The 23,428-nt window shown below is 38.9% G+C and overlaps 1 protein-coding gene across 3 annotated transcripts in view; it reads left to right on the forward strand.

Annotated features, from left to right (window-relative positions):
• Positions 1 to 23,428, forward strand: part of cdk14.S (cyclin-dependent kinase 14 S homeolog) — a 288,439-nt gene that overhangs the window by 9,051 nt on the left and 255,960 nt on the right. For all 3 annotated transcript variants that reach the window (XM_041567463.1, XM_018269154.2, XM_018269153.2), the window contains exon 2: positions 13,005 to 13,036. In XM_041567463.1, the coding sequence (XP_041423397.1) occupies positions 13,005 to 13,036 (32 nt within the window). The remainder of the gene's footprint in view (positions 1 to 13,004; positions 13,037 to 23,428) is intronic.

A 23,428-nucleotide genomic window follows, 5' to 3' on the forward strand; every position in this document is an offset into this window, starting at 1 on the left:
GACGTGTATGCTGCAGCAAATAAATAACACTACACAAGCCCAGGGAAACTTAATAAAATTATATAGAGGTGTTCTAATGCCCTACACATGTGCCCACAGTATAATGTAGGTGCCATATGTTAACAAATGTAGGGGGGAAGGAGGGTACCCTAAAAAAAATTCAGATCTTTTTCAACCTATCACCCTATAAAAAGTAAAAAACGCCAGCCAACTTTTTTTTTTTAACAAACTCCTATCTACTCTATTGCACTTCGCCTGGTCTGACCTGGCGAAGTAAACTCTGGCGAAAGAGGTAACATTCAGAAAAAAAATGTAGTAAATTTGCGTAATTTCGCCCCTTCGCAACTTCACCTGGCGTTAGGCTGCGAAGATTCTCTAGCCTATCTACTTCGCTAGTGAACTTTTAGTAAATATATTATTTACTATTGTAAGAAATTAAATGGCCTTGTTCTCATCTGAAGGCGGAAGCTTTGACATTACGTCACTTGCCATTACACAGCCCAGAGTTCTAGCCATGAACCTAAAAAGTGTACAGTTTATATAATTCAGAGAGGACTGTCTATTTGATCTCAATCCCCTTGGAACTCTGCCTGGATTTTGCCTATTCCTGGGAGATTGTTCATACACTGTTTCTGGCCTATTTGTACTGAATTCTGACAGCTCTCCCCATGAGGTTTTAGTGCAAGGGAAGATGATAACCTCTCTTAATTACACACTTTTGAGGTCAGTGATATGGACAATTACTTGTTCACTGAGCTGTAGTTGGTAGTACTCTAAGATTTCTTCTATCTGCAGTGGTTTTGTGGATGTAGTTAGATGGCAGTAAGATGGTTGTTGGCTTATTATAAATGTTTTCTAATAACTGAAGGCATTTAATGGACTATTTTCATGTAAGGAGTCCCTTGGTGAGCCCCAGTCTTTACTATAGGTACATGTTACAATTAGGGGGCAGATTTATCAAAGGTCGAGGTGAATTTTCGAATGAAAGAAATTCAAATTTCGACCTATTTTTTGTGTACTTCGAAATTAAAAAATTGGAATATCGAAATTTATCATGTACTGTCTCTTTAAAAATTCGACTTCGACCATTTGCCATCTAAAACCTGCCAAATTGCTGTTTTTAGCCTATGGGGATCTCCTAGAACCTATTTGGACTTCCAATTCAAATCGAATGCGCTATTCCTTCGATTCATACTATTTGAATTCGAATACAGACCTATTTGCCCAAAAAAAATTTGACTTAATTTCGGTTGGTCTTTTTGAATTCGAATTTCAAAGTTTTTTCAATTCAAAATTTGACCCTTGATAAATATGCCCCTAGGTGTTTATCTGCCTGTCATGTTGCACTTTGCTGCAGTGGTTATTGATTTAGTTGCAAGGAAACCAGGAAATGTGTGGATGTGAGAAATCTGAATGAATTACACAAAGTTGCTAAATAAGGGTCGCCATGTCATCTGTTGGCTACAGATTGACTAGATAGATTGATTGACTCCAGGAGGGGCATCTATGGATCTGTGTCATGGCCATTATGTTACATGATTAGCTCTGTAGCCTTAGGGTAAGGATTTACTGGGCATTTTGGGGAGATGTGGTCGACTGGCGACTAATCGCCTCGTCTTTGCGGCGACCAATCTCACCAAACGCCTTCCCTCACTCCGGCACCAGCTAAAATGAAAAAACGCCGGCGCTAATCACACGTGGCAATTCGTTTTCCGAAGTCGCCCGAGGTTTCCTCATAAAGCAACTTCGGGTGACTTCGGAAAACGAACCATATAACTATAATGTAGCACAATCATCATATCAAAATATCAAGTTTGATAGGGCAAAGTTACTTAAAAGAAAATTAAACCCTAAAAATTAATATGGCTAAAAATGTCATATTTTTTATACTGAACATATCGCACCAGGCTTAATTTTCAGCTTGTCAATAGCAGCAAGATCCAGGAGGACTTCAAACTAGTCACAGGGGGTCACCATCTTGGAAAGTGTCTGTGACACTCACATGTTCAGTGGACTCTGAGCAGCTGTTGAGAAGCTAAGCTTAGGGGTCATCACTAATTATCCAGCAGAAAATGAGGTTGGCCTGTAATATAAGCTGATGCTACAGGGCTGATTATTAAATTCTGATGCTAATTGCACTGGTTTCTGTGCTGCCATGTAGTAATTATCTGTATCAATTACTAATCAGCCTTACACTGTGACATTTCTATTCTATGTGTACTGTATATTGTGAGTGGGTCCCTAAGCTCAGTAAGTGACAGCAGCACAGAGCATGTGCAGTGAATCAGCAGAAAGAAGATGGGGAGCTACTGGGGCATCTTTGAAGGCACAGATCTTTACTGCTAAAGGACTGTGGTTGCCTTGGACTGGTACAGAAGTCCCAAACTTAATGTACAACATTTATATCTACTTCTTTAGCTAAGTTCTAAGTTTGTGTTCTCCGTTAAATCTCTGGTGTTAATCGTGGGTAGTGGTGATTAGACTCTTTTTTTCTCCAGTTTGGGACCATGATGTAGATGAAATAAATGGGTTAAAACGCAGAGTTGGACTACATCTAACGCAAAGTGAAGGCTCCATATGTATAAAAGAAACCACTTCCACAATAATCCATAGAATATAATCATAACTCTGCATATAATTCAATGGGAGTAGTCCCAATGATTTTTTGATGTGATTGGGTTTCAGGAAATACCCCGAAGTTTTTAGGTGAAAATTATGGAAAAAAAAATGTGAAAATTGGATGAAAATGTCCGAAAAATTAGTGAAAATCTAATTTTTTCCCCGCAAAGCGAATTTTCGGGAGAATGTAATACAGCATGGGACCTGTTATCCAGAATGCTCGGGACCTGGGGTTTTCCGGATAATGGATCTTTCCATAATTTGGGTCTTCATGCCTTAAGTCTATTAGAAATTCATTTAAACATTAAATAAACCCAATAGGCTGGTTTTGCTTCCAATACGGATTAATTATATCTTAGTTGGGATCAAGTACAAGCTACTGTTTTATTATTACAGAGAAAAAGAAAATATTTTTTTGGATTATTTGGATAAAATGGAGTCTATGGGAGACAGCCATTCCATAATTCGGAGCTTTCTCAATATCGGGTTTCCGGATAAGGGATCCTATACCTGTAATAAATAAGCGTTAAAAACCAGAGCTGATTTAATCGGAGTTTGTAGCAGAAAATATTGAGATAAATTCAGACTTTGATAAATAACCCCCTAAATGTTTTTTTAGTACAGTACAGTACAGTACAGAGAAAAATTCCAGAAATACCCCTTATGAGGAAAACACCAGGCCCTGAGCATTCTGGATAACAGGTCCCATACTTGTATATAAGGATCTTCATAAAATTGAAGGCCATGGTTTTGCCATCACACTTCAGTTATGCCATTCTCTGACAGCAACAATGTTGTGGAATCTTAGCGAAAAATTAAGGTTGACTTCACCTAGCTGAGACTGCATCAGTCAGACTAAAAAACATCTCAGGTCTTGATTGGGAGCTCTCCCAGCTTACATTCCAAATGTAGAAGCTTGTGAAATCCAAACTTAAACCTGTACAACTTCACATTGATAAAACTCTCTGTCTTTTGCCGCAGAAAGTCAGAAATCTCTATCTCTGGAAATCTTCAAAATTAATCTGAAATCATTTCTCTACATGTAAGGATTGGAATGGTTTCCCCTTAAAGGAGAAGGAAAGCTACAGAGGCATTTTATTGCCAATAGATTAGCTGCAATAGTGCAAGCTAGAATGCTATATTTATTCTGTAGAATGTTTTACCATACCTGAGTAAAAAGCTCTAGAAACTCTCTGTTTGTTTAGGATAGGAGCTGCAGTATTAATGTGGTGTGACATCACTTCCTGCCTTAGTCTCTCCCTGCTCTGGGCTCAGATTACAGAAGAGGAGCAAACTGAGCATGCTCTTGCCCAGGGCAATGAGGTTTAAGCTGAAGGCAGGAAGTCTGATACAGAAGCCCATGTGTACACAATAGAAGGAAAGAAATGCAGTGTTTCTTTTGACAGGGGACTCAGAGCAGCATTACTTTGAGGGTTTACTGGTATATTTAGGTGGACCTTTCTGATAAGGCTTACTTAGTTTTAACCTTTCCTTCTACTTTAATCCAACCATCCTGACCTTTGCTTTTATCTCTTATTTAAAAAAAAAAAAAAAACCTTTGTATATAGTTTCCAAATAGCTTTACATGACTTAAGCATTCCATTAAAAAAATGAAAAACGTACAACCGCACACAATATACATCCTTAAAGTGTACGATTTAAATCCTCAGCCCCTTTCATAAGAGTTCTTGCATGGGGCAATGTGATGAGAGTGATTATGAGTCATTCAGCATCCACATTTCTGGGGTTTCTGGTAAAATTTCAAGTATAAAAGGCAGAGGAAACATTTAGGGGCAGATTTATCATGGGTCAAATTTTTTGTTTGGAGCATTGAACAAAAACTGTACTCGTATGTATTTTTTACATTTATTTAAAGGGATCCTGTCATCGGAAAACATGTTTTTTTTCAAAACGCATCAGTTGATAGAGCTACTCCAGCAGAAGTCTGCTCTGAAATCCATTTCTCAAAAGAGCAAACAGATTTTTTTATATTTAATTTTGAAATCTGACATGGGGCTAGACATTTTGTCAATTTCCCAGCTGCCCCTGGTCATGTGACTTGTGCCTGCACTTTAGGAGAGAAATGCTTTCTGGCAGGCTGCTGTTTTTCCTTCTCAATGTAACTGAATGTGTCTCAGTGGGACACGGGTTTTTACTATTGAGTGTTGTTCTTAGATCTACCAGGCAGCTGTTATCTTGTGTTAGGGAGCTGCTATCTGGTTACCTTCCCATTGTTCTTTTGTTTGACTGCTGGGGGGAAAAAGGGAGGGGGGGTGATACCACTCCAACTTGCAGTACAGCAGTAAAGAGTGATTGAAGTTTATCAGAGCACAAGTCACATGATTCAAACAATCGGCAAAAAATAAGTTCAGCACAAACCCTATTCATTGCACTCATGTTAAACAAGGACGGGTGGATTACATATTATCAGTTGTAAAAAAAAAAAATATAATGTTTTTAATGCATAGAGTAGCCTGAAAGTCAAATTCTGACATGGAAACGTGTGTATAGGTTTATATTTATATATAACAGTTGCTGAGAGAGGGAGAACATGTGTTTTAACTTTAAAGCATACTTAAGCCATTAATTACTTCCAGTTACAGAATGCTCGTGTAATCCTATACAGAGATGTCAACCTCAAGGGAACCACATCCAGATGATTCTGGTCACTTCTTGTGGTACCGTGACCTGATTACACCCCCTTGCTCCTTTCTTCACTGGGGTATAAATAGGCATGACTCCCAACACATCCAGAATGGTGGACATGTCTTCTTATATAAAAAGTGAACCAAAATAACTTCTCAGGGACCATCTTGTCATCCATAAGGAGGTCAACAACTACTTTTTGTTCATCATACTTTGCATATCACAGGCACCCTGTAGTGTTATTTTATGTTAACACATATCATCCAATAGGACTCCATCTACCTACAAACCTGTGCTGGGTACAGGCCCATCTACTTTTCTGACCAATGAAACTATGGGGTTCTATAGCACTGGAGAAATGCTCAGTAGCACCAATGTTTAGCAATACAGAGTGAATATATATTTATATATATATATATATATATATATATATATATATATATATATATATATATATATATATATATATATATATATATATATATATATATATATATATATATATATATACAGAAGTTGGATTCTGCTTGTTGGCCGAATCAGTTATGCCGCATAATCCCCATGCTTATATGATAACAATGCATATAAGAATCCTTCGTATTCATATAGTTTGCCATAGTAGGTATATTCAAAAACGTTGTAACTGTTTTTCATAGAGAAACTGAGAGCTGGCCCACCTGTGGAGCTCAAAGCAGTGGCTGGGGGCAACTATGGTGAGATACCCTGAAACGCCAGTTAGTAGGTCAGCTACTCAATCAGAGGTAGATCCCAAGGCTCAGTTCATAGCAGTGGGTTCTACAGCAGCAGCATTGGACTGCCCCCCAGCCCAAGCCGAAAAACCACCCCCTGCCCTAACCAAAACCCCTCCGGCACCCTGCGCCTTCTCTTTCTTGCAGGCACATGGAGGGCCAGGGAGGGAGGTCGGTAGCCGTACAAGTGGTTTCTTGCAGGTAGTGGGTCTGGCCCAGTTGGACACTGTATAGCAGTGGTTGTCCGATTTTTTCTTTAAGGCCCATCCTTTAATCAGGTCCCCCTTAGGGTTAACAAGGTAAGAGATCTAGGAAACATTGGTTTGCCAGTCATTGAGCCATAATTCCAAGAATATTTAGGACAGTAAACAAAGTTCTCACCCCAAATATCACACTAATAAACCAGCAGGATGGACTTTCAGGTATAGGAGATCAAATAGGATTGACGCCATGTCTACTGCTGAGGTAGATTTCCCCGAAAGTACAATTTACCCATTTGCAACTTCTGATTGGTGAGGTCTCTTGCAAAGGGAATTAACTTATAAACCAACATTCTTGCAGCAAACTTCAAGGTGAAAGACCTTCATCTTCTCAAAAAAGATTCATATAAGAAATAAAGTGCTTTTTAAATCAGGAGAGCAATCGTTTCTTCACAATTACTTTAGTTTATAACACCCTTTAGTTCCCCTTAAAGAAGCTGGCATGGTATGTCTTCTCAATACTTTAATGTTATTTATCTAGGATGGAGGTGGCAGAAGGTTCCACAGGGCATTATAGATTTGCCCATTTGCTTTTTGGCACCAACCCGGGAGATGCATTTTATTAGAACGGGTTTGAAATCGAATCAGGCGTTGCCTTTCACTGAGAGTACAACATATTTAAAGCTAAAGCCGCAGCTCAAATCATTTATTTCTTGTTCACAGATTAGATGTTATTTAAAAACGAGTGTTATTTGCGTAGATGCTGTTAATTTTTTTAAGTGGAATAAAAATGAGTCGGTTTCACTGATTCTCTCATATTCAGTAATTGCCTTTATAAATATTGAAATTGTTCTCTACAGGCTTGGTTATAAATAACTATACCAGTATCACTCTTAATTATACACTTGTACCAGCTCAAAGTTTACTTATATAACATGGAGCTAGCGTATATATATATATATTTACTGTTAAAAAGCAATGTAATCATTGTTGTAATGCATAGCAAATTAAACAGTTCTATACCAAGTGAAAATTGGATAGCACAGCAGTAATACACAACATATTTACCAAATGATCTTCCTTGTGGCCTTTGGGGCTTAGATCTGGAGCTCCTTTCTCACCCCTGTTACTATGCCATTATGAGTAGTGACACTTCTGTGTATGGGGGTTACTTTAATAAGCCAGAGGGCACATAGAGGCACAATTGAAACAGAATGGGAAAGTTAATAATTCAAAGACCATACAAAATAAAAAATGCAGGCCAGTTGAGAATATGCTTAGACTTGTCCATTTATAATATATTACAGGTTATTTTAATGGTAAAATTCCCCTTTAATTGGAGAATTACTATTATTTTCCTGCATTGTTGCCCAATACTGTCTACTTGCACAAACCTGGTAGTTTATTTTCAGATACAGATACAGATAACACCCATTGGAGAGGATGCTTGGAGTTGAGCTTCAGCAACAGCTGGGAGTGCTGAGCTTTAGTCACAACTAAAGGTGGCCATACACAGGGAGATCCGCTCATTTGGCGATGTCGCCAAATGAGTGGATCTCTCCCTATGTCCACATTGGGGTGGGCGATATAGGGCTGATCTGATCGTTGGCCCTAGGGCCCAAATATTGGATCATAATTGAGGCAATACCTGCGTTCAGATTGCGGGACCGCAGATGCGGCTGCAATCCGACAGGATTTTTTACCGTGCCAGATCGACAGATATCGATCGGGGAAGCCCGTCGGAGGGCCCAACACACGGGCCAATACTTTATATAAAGGATGCTTCTATACACAGATGGGAGAAACATTACCAAATATGACTGTTTCAGCCTTAGGGGAAAATTTACTTACCTTCGAAGTTGCGCCAGCGTTGGCTTCGCCGCACTTCATCAGGGCTGCGCAAATTCACGAAGATCCAAAGTTGCGCACAAGTTACCGATCGTTTGCAAAGTTGTGCTAGCGGTTCGAAGTTACGTTAGCGATCTCAAATTTGCATACTGCGCCAAGTTAAAGTACAATGGATGTATATGTGGCAACAAATATATTACACTACATAAGCCTGGAAATGCTTCATAAAATAAAATAGAGTTTAGCTGCCATATGTTAGGAAATGTAGGGGGGAAGGACGGTGCCCCCCAAAAAATTTACGATCTTTTTCAGCCTATCACCCTTAAAAAAGTAAAAGACACCAGCGTTTTTTGGGACTTAGAAAAAAATTCAACTTTTTTTTTGGACCAATCCCTATCTACTCTATTGCACTTCGCCTGCTCTGAGGTGGCGAAGGAAAGTCTGCCGCAAGAGGTAACGCAACTTCGTCTGGCGTAAGGGTGTGAAGTAGCGCTAGAGTAGGTTGTGGCAAAATGATGTAACGCTGGCAAATTTTCGCTAGCGTTAGCCACTTTGCCCTTTGGCAAATTTGCCCCTTATTGTTAAGCATAAAACAAAAACTGTGGTACTGTGTTAGCCAGTAGCAAAAATAACAAATTATAAAACAAACAAATATAAGAGTATTGTAGAAGTGATACCTATATTGGCTAACAATAAAAATACATCACAGACATTAACAAATACACAAAAAGTCTACACCATACTGGACCACTATTCATGTGCTTCATCCAATGGGGTATACATGATTACATGTACTAGGTGCTCTACAGGAGGCAGATACATTGGTGAAACAGGACAGAAATTGCGCACAAGGATGAAACATCACAGACATCAAATCAACACCAAATCATGTGATACACCAGTGGGGCAACATTTCTGCAGTCATAATCACACTAATTCATTGTATTATCTCTACAATTGATCTCTATCTATCTGTAACTTCCTAATGTGTTGCCCATGAATACCTTTCACTGATCTAACAGAATATATGCTGTGCCTTTCTAGCTTTCATTTGTATTTTGCCTGACGAAGGGGCCTTGGTGCTCCGAAAGCTTGCAATCTATTTTTATTGTTAGCCAATATAGGTATCACTTCTACAATACTTTTTATATTTGTTTTTTTAAGTCTTTTTGTTGACAGAGCCATTGCTATATCTCAGTAAATCAGTGTTGAGCAGACAACGGCACGGATATTTGGTAGATGGATTGACATATGACCTCTCTGAGGGCTTCACAGAAGGTGCACTGTAATATGAGTCTAATGCTGTGGTGTCCTGTTGCCTTGTACACATGAAGCTTGAAATTGTATTGTTATCTGGATTCAGGGAGACGGTGGTGTTGAAACCTTTTGTGTGGCACATTATTACATGTGTCTGTATCACAACATGATTTTTATATGAAGGGATCTGTTGGATTCCTAACAAAGTGGCGTTGAAAATTTAGTATACTGTGAAATATCAAATAATCAAAGCTTTTCTTTTCGTAAAGTCACAAAGGGCGACTTTTGCTTTTCATCGTTACATATTATATATCCGTTCTCGTTTTGTTCTGCTGTGGAAATGAGACTGGATGTTTTAGTGAAGCAATGGAATATGTAACAGAATAACTGTTAAAATGTTAGTTTCAATATAAATACACTATGTTAAAAGAATAAGGAATTCAATAGTTCTACAGAACGTTTTTTTGTGTTTGAGTGCTCTTTGCATTGTTATGTAATACAGGTATGGATCTGTTATCCGGAAAGCTCCAAATTACGGAGCTTTATCCAAATAACCAAATTTTAAAAAATCATTTGCCCTTTCTCTGTAATAATAAAACAGTACCGTGTACATGATACAGACTAAGATATAATTAATTCTTATTAGAAGCAGAACCAGCCTATCGGGTTTAATGTTTACATGACTTTCTAGTAGACTTAAGGTATGGAGATCCAAATTATGGAAAGACCTGTTATCCGGAAAAGGCCCATGTCCCAAGCATTCTGGATAACAGGTTCCATACGTATATAAAGCAATAGGTTTGCCCACTTATGGGGGAAAGTAATACAATTTGGTAACAGAAAAAAATATTTGTAATGCGAAAAATGATGCCTTTGCGCAAATACGTGTTCCTTTGTGCAAATTTAATAAATATAGCTTTTGTGAACCCAGAAACTGTTTAGCAACCTTTTCCGACAGTGGAAGAAAGATGGCAAATTTTATAGTTTCCGCCAGTGCGCAGTGAAAAGTTCTTACTGAAAAAATTAAATTTGCTTCAAAAGATCAGGACACCTATGCGTTTCTCACCCACTCAGGGCTCCGTAAAAACACCTGCCAGACCAGGGCCAGTATTACGAATTTACCACCAATGTCGTTTGTAATACTTTTTGGTCTGCCCATTTAATCCCAGATCTGCCTCAATTCTCACCCATTTCTCTGGCAATCGGTGCCGAATCTGCCAACAACATGCATATTTACATCACAGATTTCTGTCGAAATATGTCACTGCTCCACCTACTGCCATCATTACTCTGCCTACTTATGTCATTGATCCCCCCCACCCAGGGGTGTAACTACAGAGGAAGCAGACTCTGCAGCTGCAGGGGGCCCAGGAGGTATAGGGGCCCCATGAGGCCCTAATCATAAACAATGTAAATAAATATTGGTAAAACAGGTCAAACTCAGTTGCTGTGGGGCCAGTAATATCTAGTTGCCCCAACCGATGTCACCAGCCCGTCCTCTAACACTTGGGGGCAGATGTATCAAGGGTCGAATTTCAAGGGGTTAAATCCCTCGAAATTCGACTGGCGAATAGTTGAATGGGCGAATATTCGCCCGGCGAATAGGCGCACAATCGAATATTCGATCGAAGGATTTTCATTTGATCGAATGCCTTTTTATTTGATCAAAACTTAGAAAACAAGCCTATGGGACTTTCCCATAGGCTTTTAAAGCAATTCAGTAGGTTTTAGGTGGCGAAGTAGGCAGTCGAAGTATTTTTAAAAGAGACAGTACTTCGACTATCGAATGGGTGAATAGTCGCAGCTTTTTTGCGCTCGATCAAGTACTTCGACTATCGAATGGGCGAATAGTCACAGCGTTTTTGCGCTCGATCTATTCGAATCATTCTACTCGGGCAAATTAACACCAATTCGATATTCGAGGAGCACAAAAAACGACTCGAAATTCAAGCTTTTTTCCCTCTATTCATTCACCCGAGCTTGGTGAATGGGCCCCTTGGAGTTAGTCAAAGGTGGGAACCCTAGTTGGCACACAGTATAACAGAATGGTTGGGGACCATGTTCTCATCCATAAAGATCTCATAACATACTTTGGGTAAAAAAAAATATGTGGCCCTCTAATGCAATGGCTCTGCATATTTTGGAATGCCATCAAATGTTTCAGGAACCATTTGGGAGAGGGTCAGATACTACCTTTAGGAAGCTCTGTGAACAACAGGCTGCCATACTTAATTAGATGTCAGCATTCCATAGGGTATGACCAAAAAACCTGTGTCTCATATGACTAATGGGATTGTGCCATTGCACAGTACTGAAACTCAGCAGCACATTGTTGCAAAGAAGAAGGTCTCAGCAGTGTAAATGTTTTGCAAGACAAACATTATTGTAGTATTTTAAATATGTAACATCTGGGCAGTATCGGGTACCTCATCTATACTGTATATACAAATGAATACACAATAGTGTCAAGGGTGTACAGTTTGTTTTTATTAGGATCACCATGTAAATGGGTTACAAGGAATGAGCCATTTGCTTGTTTATTTTGGATTGGACCTTAAAAGGCAAACTTTTGAGTCAAAAAATGGTGGTTATAATTTACTAATGATTGTTAAGGAGTGATCGATTGCGATCAATCCATAACACCCCATTATTCTTCCTGGACTGTGGTTTTCAAAAAGGGGATCCAAAAACCTTAATCAAAACTAACATTGGTAATAACTAGGGCTGCACCAAATCCACTATTTTGGATTCGGCTGAACCCCCGAATACTTCACAAAGGTTTCGCCCAAATACCGAACCGTATCCTAATTTGCATATTCAGGGGTGGAAGGGGAAACCATTTTTACTTCCTAGTTTTGTGACAAAAAGTTACGCGATTTCCCTCCCTTCCTCTAATTTACATATGCAAATTAGGATTCGGTTAGGCAGAAGGATTTGGCCGAATCCGAATCCTGCTAAAAAAGCCTGAATCCCAAACCGAATCCTGGATTTGGTGCATCCCTAATAATAACTTAGTGTGGGATTCAGTATTTCAGACCATGATGTTTTGGGGGTTTATTTCTTTGATCAGTGTCAACAGAATTCAACAGATTTTATTTGCCTGTTAAAAGTAGTAGTAGTAGTTGAATTCTGTTTTTTTACTATAGAGTTTTAGAGCTCATTGGTGGTGCTGAGCTCTAACACCCCACCTCATCATTAATCTTCAGGAAATGAACAAGTTTCGTATAATGAGCACAAAGCAGGTTAACAGTGGTTTAAGGATTCAGTAAAATCATGTTCTCTGTCACAACTCACAACTTAAGGGTGGGCACACGGAAACAAAGAGAACAAGGCAAAAATTGCATGTAAGATCCCCTGAGTCAAAAATTAACAAATTAGCCCCTAAGTGCTGAACTGTATCCAAACCATGTGATTTTAAAACTTTTTTGTTCACAGTTTCTGTAATTTTTTAAATGTTTTTCTTAAATTTAAATATTCGTATTAGGGTTATGATTCATTTTGGTATTCATCCGTATTCTCTAGTGGAATTAAGTAAATCTAAAAATAAATAATTGTTGCATTCCTAATATGAATACATAAGATTGATGCCATTAAGATTGGCCATGCCATTGTCATTTATTGGTTTGTTTAGGATTAGGAACAGAAGATCAGGAGTCTAAACTGAAATGTTTCTTCTCTTTTCCAGCTTTGAAAAAAGATGAAAACACCATCGACGAGGTAAGTACTGACACTTGTTCTCTGAAAGAGTGGCAAATGTTTCAGCGCTCAATATTTGTCTTTTGAGACTGGTGAAGTTGTGGCTTTTAAACTGCTATTGGTGTATGGTGGGGGCCATGCCATCTATTGATGCTTAGAGGGTACCTGTCACCCAGACATAAAACGGTGTATGAAAAAGTGCTTTTTACATTTAATATAAAACCCCAATTATTTTTTTTTCATGAAAACACCAATACCTGTTGTATGTTTGTTTTGCAATCTCAGCTGTCAATAGTATATTGTCTGCCCTTCCTCTATGCCCTTAATATGCTTTCCTTCCTCTCATGGGTGTCTGCAAGGGGGAAAGAGGGGGCAGTTGCCCCACCCTGACTTCTCCAGCTAGCTCCAAGAAATTGTTTGTAAATTTAATTCCCAACAACACAAAAGTTTTTTTATATTTCCCACCCCAAAGCAAGCCTTAATTATGTTATCTTCTGCATTGTCATCTTTAGTGGGATGCTACCCTAGGTGATATTATCTTATTTGCCTCTCTTATGCTTTCTCTTACTTTCCACTGCCGTTTGTCACCCTGTCCCCTCCCCTTTATTAGTGCAAATTTTCATTATTGGGACCAGATCAATGGAGATTGGCTCATAGGAAATTAAAAATAATATTGTATCTCCTGCGCATCCCCAGTTTTTTTTGAACCAATGTGGGTGTGATTGGATAGCATACCGCCCCCTAAAATCCTGCCACCCTAGGCCCGGGCCTTGGTGGCCTTTCCACAAATCCAGGCCTGTGTCCAGTGTCCACAAAATGTTGCTTGCCTTCTTGCTGTGATTGTGAAGAAGAAGAGCATTGTACATTATGTTTTGGGCTCCTATACGAGCCCAAGGCAATAACAACCCTTTAGCAGTAAAGATCTGAGTCTCCAATGATGCCCCAGTAGCTCCCCATCTTCTTTTCTGCTGATTCACTGCACATGCTCTGTGCTGATGTCACTTACTGAGCTTAGGGATCCACTCACATTATACAGTACACATAGAATAGAAATGTCACAATATAAGGCTAAGTATATAATTCAGATTATTGGTACATGGCAGCTCAGAAACCTGCACAATTAGCACCGGAATTTGATAATCAACCCTGTAACATCAGCTAATATGACCTGCAAACCTTTTTTTCATATTGATGATTTGTGACCCCTAAGCTTAACTTCTCAACAGTTGCTCAAAGCCCATTGAGCATGATCATGGCACAGACATTCCTAACAAAATCCAAGATGGGAAACTCCTGCAACAACTTTTTTCAAGGCCTGGATCATTACTACTATAGACATGCTGAACCTTTAGGCTGGTGCAATAACTTCAGTATATAAAATATGGCATTTCTAGCCATATTCATTTTTAGGATTTAGTTTGCTTTAAAGGGATACTGTCATGGGATTTTTTTTTTCAAAATCAATTAGCTAATAGTTCTGCTCCAGCAGAATTCTGCACTGAAATCCATTTCTCAAAAGAGCAGATTTTTTTATATTCAATTTTGAAATCTGACATGGGGCTAGACATATTGTCAATTTCCCAGCTGCCCCAAGTCATGTGACTTGTGCTCTGATAAACTTCAATCACTCTTTACTGCTGTACTGCAAGTTCGAGTGATATCACTCTTTTCCCCCCCAGCAGCCAAACAAAAGAACAATGGGAAGGTAAGCAGATAACAGCTCCCTAACACAAGATAACAGCTGCCTGGTAGATCTAAGAACAACACTTAATAGTAAAAACCCATGTCCCACTGAGACACATTCAGTTACATTGAGAAGGAAAAACAGCAGCCTGCCAGAAAGCATTTCTCTCCTAAAGTGCAGGCACAAGTCACATGACTGGGGGCAGCTGGGAAATTGACAAAATGTCTAGCCCCATGTCAGATTTCAAAATTGAATATAAAAAAATCTGTTTGCTCTTTTGAGAAATGGATTTCAGTGCAGAATTCTGCTGGAGTAGCACTATTAACTGATGCGTTTTGAAAAAAACATGTTTTCCGATGACAGGATCCCTTTAAGTCCAAAGCCGAATGACCCCACAAAATATATGAAGGTGACTAAGTGCGACACAATAAAGGCTCTAAATCCTATTGCACCCCCCCCCCCCCCCGCCATAGGTGTAATGCAAATGCAAATCACCGAAAACGAGGAAATAAACACTTTTGCAGCAAGTTCTGCTAATTGGCTTTTTCCTAGTAAACCATTGGAGATAGGGCCAAAATAGGGTTTGTGGTCCTGCTGCTAGCCATTTTTTTTGGTTGGCTTGGGAAATGTTGTGATTAATACAGGTTTTAGGTCATTCCAGTTTATTGCAGGTACTATTAGTTTTATGTGCAAAAGTTGCAGTTTCTGCTAAATACCCTGTAAGTGCCTAATGTACCTAATTGGCTTTAGACTGGGTGTTATATCGTCTGGTATTATTTAGTTCATATACTGTATGCACAAAGTATGTTGAATGCCTTATTCCACATAGTAACTGTCTTCCGCTCTGCACATGGAGGAGGAGTGTGTCCATAATTACAATGGAACAGATGTTGATACGCTGATCTGTGAATAGTGGTATTGTCTAAAGTCGCTTGATTTTCTGCAACCTTTTGCTGCTGTAAATTGCATTAGTCATATAATCAATCTTTAAGCTCATTTCTCATTACAGAGTACATGTGTGCACTGGCACTTTTAATTTACTCACAAATTACCTCATTATCACCCTTAATTCCGCGAGAAAGTTGCTGTATTTGTGATGAATATCATATTCTCACATTTGCCAGATTATAATATGATATGATGGCTGATTTTTTCGTTAAAGGCAATGAAATGAATTTTATTATTTTACATCTTTAATAATCTCCCCATAACTCTCAACTCAGATTGTGTATCTCCTTATCTTTTCTTTGGGGTAACAGAATACCCGATGGGAGTTTTATTCTTACTGTGAGTAATAGCCAACTGTATATATGGATCTTAAACAAGAAGTGTAGAATATTGCCATGGTGGTTGCTTTGGGTGCAAACAGAAACTAGGTAGGCCTCATCTGGTAAAGCTTAATTATATGAATATATATTCTGAGCTATTCTATATTTTTTTTTCAAGAAGGTTATAGTAGTATTGAAGCTGCAGCAGAATTTGTTCTTCCAATCATTCACAGGAGTTCTCTCCAGCATTCACCTGGGACCTGTATAATCACCAGAGGGTCTTTGACCTCCCAGCTGCTAAAGAGAATTTCCTGCTTGTTTGCTTTAGTACATTATCTTGTAAGGGTTGTGTATTTATATGATAACAATTGCATATAATGTATAGACTTCAATATGTTACTACATGGTGAAAGCCTTATTTGGGTCAGTCTGAACTGGCTCTTTAATATTCTGTATTAATTAATGTTCCCAGGGCTGCTGCTGACTTACCTCATTCACCCTTGGAGAGTACTGAGCGTGGCCTTATATCTCGAGCCACCGTCGATTTGCATTGGCTGCAATAGAAAAGGAAAATTTCCAAGAAATTTGGAAAACGTTTTTTAATTAAATAGACAGCAGGACAAAACACAAAATTAATTTACTGTAAAAATGACTGCATATATAAGTACCTATATATAGGCAGATATACATAGATACGAAAGTAACATGGGGACTAGCTATACTCCGAATTATACCCAACGGATTATCCTACAGGAATCTTCTATTCCTGAGCCTGAACACTTCTTCAGTCTGGATTGGATAGGTGGAAAACTTGGTCATAGCTGTAGTCCTCTCCTGAAGGCTCTGCACAGTCACATCGTGTCATCCGATTGCCTGGGGAAAACCAAACAGATAAACCCAATATAATCCACCACTTGAGTTGCTGTATCGGGTGCTTATATTTATTGACCTTGCCAATGGCTGCCTCTTTATGTACATTAGTAATCTACTGCAAAATCCCAGTTGTGATGGCCAATGACAACGCATATTTCCCATGCAATTATAATTAAACCCACAACTAGAAGGATAGGCCAAGCAGATGTTTGGTGACATGGCAAAACATTAGGCAAATGCAAAGGAAAAATTACATATTGGATGAAGGTAAAGAATTGCATTTATCTTAATTTTGCAGTCAGCCCTCTGGCTTCACCCAAAGCAGAAAGGTGTTAATGGCACTACAATGCCAGCTTTGTGCTTCCGCTGTAATATTATCTCTTCTCATCCGGTAACCGCACAGCAGCCAAGCTTTTGTATACTCAGCAAGTATTCATGAATACAACATGCCCCTCTATTACACTTTGTATTTGTTTAACATGATGTTGAAACTGCAGCTCAACAAAACAGTAGGTTTACATTTTACCTACAAACAAAGCCAAATTGAGGCCTCGGTAATGTCTACATAGACATTTGCTGTTTGCTTTGCTCGACATGTGGCTTAATAGCAGTTTTATTAAATAGCAAAGCAAGGCATTTTATTTTGCACACAGATCATAGACTTCATTTTTAAGGATTACATTTACACTTCTCTCTTACTGATTTTTAATAACACACACCAGTACGTATATGATCATCCTAAGGGGAAGAAGACCATTCTACTGCTGGGAGGCCAGGAGTAAAAAAAAAAAAAAAGCCCCATAACTGATGAAATATATTTGAACTAGGTCAGCATCCTCGGTTTTAGGTGGCCCTAAAATTACTTTGTGTCATGGGTCCAGGAACTTTTTTACTCCGAGGCCCTACAGCAGACCATGTTAACTGGAAGATCAATTTGACTTGTTCTTAAAGTGTCTGTGGTCACTGGCTGACATGGTATTGTAATATTCTAACTGCCTAGTTGGACTCATCAGGATATTTTGTCACACTAAGGGGCCCATTTACTTAGCTCGAGTGAAGGAATAGAAGAAAAAATACTTCGCATTTCGAATGGTCGAATATGGCTACTTCGACCATCGAATGGGCTACTTCGACCTTTGACTACGACCTTCGACTACGAATCGAACGATTCGATAGTCGAAGTACTGTCTCTTTAAAAAATTCTTCGACCCCCTAGTTCGCCACCTAAAACCTACCGAGGCCAATGTTAGCCTATGGGGAAGGTCTCATAGGCTTCCTAAGCATTTTCTGATCGAAGGAAAATCCTTAGATCGATGGATTAAAATCCTTTGATTCGAAGGATTTAATCGTTCAATCAAACGATTATTCCTTCGATCGTTCGATCGTAGTAATATCGCTAAATCCTTCGACTTCGATATTCGAAGTCGAAGGATTTCCATTCGGCAGTCGAATATCGAGGGTTAATTAACCCTCGATATTCGACCCTATGTAAATCTGCCCCTAAATGTATATCCAAACTCTACTATTAATGGACTCTTTAGCCACATGTAACATTATCTTATAGCAAGTCCCACTATGTCTTTCTGAGGCTTTATTTGCTACCCTACTATGAAACAACTTGACATATTGTATCTTAGAGCTGTGCACCGATGTAAAGATAATAAGGGGCATTTACAAATTCAGTTCAGTGTGCAAAGTGCAAGTTTCAGAATTAATTTCGCTTAAGGGTGGTGGTAGCTGCAAGATTCCTCAGCATGAGTGACCACACTGGATGAGTGCAGTGACGCTTAGAGCAACTATACAGGAGTTCAAGGATCGTGTTGGACACAAGACTATTGACTGGTGTCAATATGTGCAACATTTAGGAGTATTTTATTTTAGTGCTGTGGTTGTAAATAAGCAACTACAAGCTGTTCTCTGGAGGTTCCTATAGCTATGAGATTGCAAGGAAAGTACAAAGATCTGTAAAGCTGTTTAATGGAAATATGCAGTGTCTCAGAGATCATGAAGGCCTTCCCAGCATATAAATTGTTGACTGCATTAATAAACAGTACAAGAACAATCTGTGTTACAGTTGTACTATTCCTCTATAACGTAAATTTAGTTATAAATGTCATAAAAATCAGTGCTCAATTTCCCACTACAAAAATATCAGTGACATGATGAAAAGGTGATATAAACCACTGATCTCTGTCAATAAATTAAAACATCCATAAGACAATAATCTTTTCAATTCTGGCTGGCTGACGGTGACGCTGATGGAGGTTATTATGACTCCAACTGATATAAGGTAGTAATCCCCAACCAGTGGCTCATGAGCAACATGTTGCTCCCCCAGGGTCGGACTGGGGGGCCAGTGGCCCACATGGGCTGCTGTTGCAGACCCCCCCTCTGGTTCACCTGCCGCCGGGTCCCCCCACCGAGCCACCTCAGGTGCGCACTGTGTATCGGCACACCAAGTTTTTTCCTGGTGCCCCACCGGCCCAGTCCGACCCTGTGCTCACCAACCTATTGGATGTTGCTAAGCAGGTGCTTATCTTTTAATTCCTGGTTTGGAGGCAAGTTTTGGTTGCACAAAACAGCTGTACTGTGAAACAGAGTCTCCTATAGGCTGTCAGGCCACATAGGGGCTACCAAATGGCCAATGATAGCACTTACTTTGCACCAGCCTTGAACATTTTTGTGCTTGCATTGCTCCCCAACTCTATTTTACATCTGAATGTGCCTCATGGGTACAAATGTTTGAGGTCCCCTGAGATAAGGTATATGTAACATAATGAAATAAAGATAATTTGTCAAACCAAGAACTTTTTCAAGAAGACTATGCCCTTGGCTGACTATGAGAGTGTTTAACTCTTTGCATGATTTGTAACATACATCTGCTATAGAATCAAGCCTGTGTCTGGTAAAGAGTAATCATGTTTAATACACCCAATCAATTAGTAGCCCATATTGGAGCTTGGAAGTGATGAGCTTCATAGAGATTTTTATTATAAAAAAATACACTTACATTAATTCATCAAAATATAACATAATATTAGCAAATCCAAAAGCCACAAACCCACCCATACACCCTCCTGCCCGCAGAGTACATCCCTCTGTCCATAGGCAAAAGTCCAAAGAAAAACCCTCCAACCCACCAATTCACAAGGCCAAACTCGCAAAGTCTTGTTTTTTTCCATATGGCCTTTATATCACCCCAAAACACAAAAACAATAGCCAGTCCTCGTACTCCAGGCTGGGTAAGGTTACCACCATCACCCTGAGAAGAAAAGGATAGCAGTATCAGAGTACTGGAGACAGTATTGATAAAAATACAACAGTTCCCCCCCCATACAGCACATAACAAGAGGGCATGTTCATGAGAAAGGTACAACCCTCGCCATCGCTTTCCATTAGAGTTTGACCTCCTTATATCATTTTCCTTCAGGAAACTCAACTGAGCCAGAGTTGCTCTTACAATATTGTCAGGAGTAGCCTTAGCGTAGCCAAAAGTTCTCCTACACCTATGCTGCCAGATCTGGTACCGTGTGCAGGCGATGATAATGTAGAGGGTCTCATGGTCCAGTAGATGTTGCCTGACAGAACCCCATAGGCTGACTCTGTATTCTGTCTTCAGAATCTTCAGAGCGAGGATGAGCTTCATAGAGACACAGTTGATGGCATTATTATTGTTTTTTAGGCATTTGCCATCTGTGATAAGACTAATCAACCTAAGTTGTATCAGGTCCATATGTCTTCCTATTCTTAATATAGAGGCCAGTCATCATTCTTCATTGAATTTATAATTTGGGTTTGGCAAGTGTGGAACCAACTGACATAGATATGAATTACTTTTGGGATCACAAGTTTGTATGACAAACTGTCCTGTCAGTCCCTGTAAAAAGGCTCCTCTTCAGATGTAGGAGTTGGCTGTTTAGTGTTACAAATTGCACTGAGCTGGCTGATGTTTTATGAAGCCACATGATTTCAAGATTTTATAGAAAATTTGTTATAATATACAGTGTTTATAATGCTAAAAGTCAAGTGTGTTTGGGGGTCACTTCTCCTTTAAGAGACTGTCGATGTAGCAGTTGTTAATGTATACACAAACACGTTAGGATATTGTGTAGAAAACTCTCATTGACTTTTAAAGAATTTTCTCTATAAGAACACCGAAGAACGTCCAATCAAATAAAGCATCTTGGCCAACTTCCATGGTATTGTTTTGACAGTGAAATATGGAAAATCCATAATGTGTTCCTTTTAGTCAAATTAAACTTTTGGCTCAGTTTACTAAAACACAAATATAAGTTCAATTTTTTTAAAGTGCAAATTTAACGATGGTTTTATCCAAATAGGACACATTCATGTATTTATTATAGTGATCGCATCCAGGAAGATGCAGTTGAATGGCACTATAGCTCATTTCAGGGTCAAATAACCAGTGATACATTTGCTCATTGCAAATATTAGAATCCTATTCACTAAACAGTTATTTGTAAGCCGCCAAAAAAAATGCATAGGAAGAAAATGTTTGTGATGAATTAATAAGAAATTATATTTAATGTGGTTTAAGGGAACACAGCGTTCTTTGCTTTTTCATCTTCTATACACTTTATATCTGCTTATCATCCACATGACCCTGCAGCTCACGGTTTCTTTTGTTTCATCTAATGTGCACTTGGGTTGTGGTAACTTGTTGAGCTTCAGTCTTGTGGCAGAAGGTCTCACGTTGTTCTGAAGTACCCTGTGGTTCAGTGAAGAATTCATAGTGGTTTCTATGGTCATGAACTGACTGCTTTGCAGTTGGCATCAGGTTCTTCGGTTTGACTACACAGGTCTTCTATACTTTCTTTGCCTCCTCTGTCCAGAGTATATTTTTTCATATAAGTCCTGCACTGTGTCTATGTGTCCATGGACAATCTTTATCCTTGCCTGTGTTCTTTCAGGACAGCAAAAAAATGTTTCCTTCAATTTATCCTCTGTAGATCTAATTTGTACTGCCATTTTCTAATGTTAGACTCATGCACAACCTGTAGTTCCATTAATAACATTTTGGGGTTCTTAGAGATCATCATGTGTTATGTGTGTGCTCTGGAGTTGTACTTGCGGAGACAAATGGGTATTTGGGCAAAATCTTCTATTCTTTCCACTTCCAAACAATGAAATGATTGATGTCCAGTTGCTCAGAAATCTTTAAAAAATCCACTCCCAGACCTATATTCATCTATAACCTTCTTTTTAAAAGCTCTTGAGGTCTTTTAATCTAGGCATTATGATATTACACACTGCAGAAACAAATGCTGAGGTTTCAATAACAGAGTTTCCTTCCTCCTCTAGAGCCTCTATAATGCTATAATGCTTTTGTTTTTTCCCCTATAATGTTCTTAATCTACTCTCCAAATCTCACTTGTCTCCTAAATTCATAATTTTATATTTAAATCTTTGCTGATTTCAAAATTGATAACCTGAAACTTCTAAGGGTTAAAGTATAAATTACGAAGTATTAGTTCGGGAGATAAAAGCAATGGCAGAATGATCAATTTATCTCCTGTGGGGCTCACTTAAAATGAGGCAGTCACTTAAAATCTTCCTACTGCTTAACGTATATAATAATGCAGTCAAATCATTGGCATGAACATTAACATTGAATATTGTCAGGCTGACATAGCAGCAGTTGCCTTGGTATTACCTTTTTTTTAGATGCGCTCTTAAAATTGCTTGTAATCTAAAATATATTGATTCTTTCACATTGATTTCTGCCTGTGAATGTGAGTATAAAGACCACCCACGAGGAGCCCATCATTAGGAGTTTTAAGTATCACTTCTTTTAAATGCGTTGCCATATTCCAGTCTACTCATGACAACACTGAGCCTAGGTAACAGATGTAATCTGTAATTTTATATGTCTAAATTATATGTCTATAATTTTACACTTGGTGATACCAATGTGATGCTGAGTGATGATTATGCTGACTGTTTAGGGCAGCATGATTAAGGTTGGTTATGAGAAATATGCTATGAGTATCATTATGATTTTAAGATCTCATGGTCGTCTTTTTAAAGAAAATCTGTGAGTATTTTAATAACAGTTATCTTGTCAGTGTATTGGCTAATTGGGGCCAATACATGACCTCTTCCTTCTATCTAGTACAAAATGTATAGTTGGTCCTACTATTACTAGGTAGGGTTGCCACCTTTTCAGGTGGCAGGGGGCAGGTTGGATGATGTCAGGGGTGGGGCAGATGACATTGGGGGTGGAGTGGATGACATCAGGGGCGGGCCGGTGATGTTAGTGGGGCCGATGACGCCGGGGAGAGACTGATGACGTGGTGATCAGCGATTGGCTGATTGCCCTGTAATTAACTGCAGTGTCCTGTACGGATTTCCTTATTTACCAGCACCTGGGCAAGTTGCTAAACAAGTTTAGGGTGTGCTCCTCCATGTTTATATATTTATATATATATATATATATATATATATATATATATATATATATATATCTCTATATTCTTTGATGCCTGTTAATTACAGTTCATAACCAATGAAACATTCCAGACTCCTTCCAGTGGTATTCCAAGATCCTTGAGTGTCCTGTTATTTATA

This window comes from Xenopus laevis, chromosome 6S, assembly GCF_017654675.1.
Source record: "Xenopus laevis strain J_2021 chromosome 6S, Xenopus_laevis_v10.1, whole genome shotgun sequence".
Lineage (NCBI taxonomy): Eukaryota > Metazoa > Chordata > Amphibia > Anura > Pipidae > Xenopus > Xenopus laevis.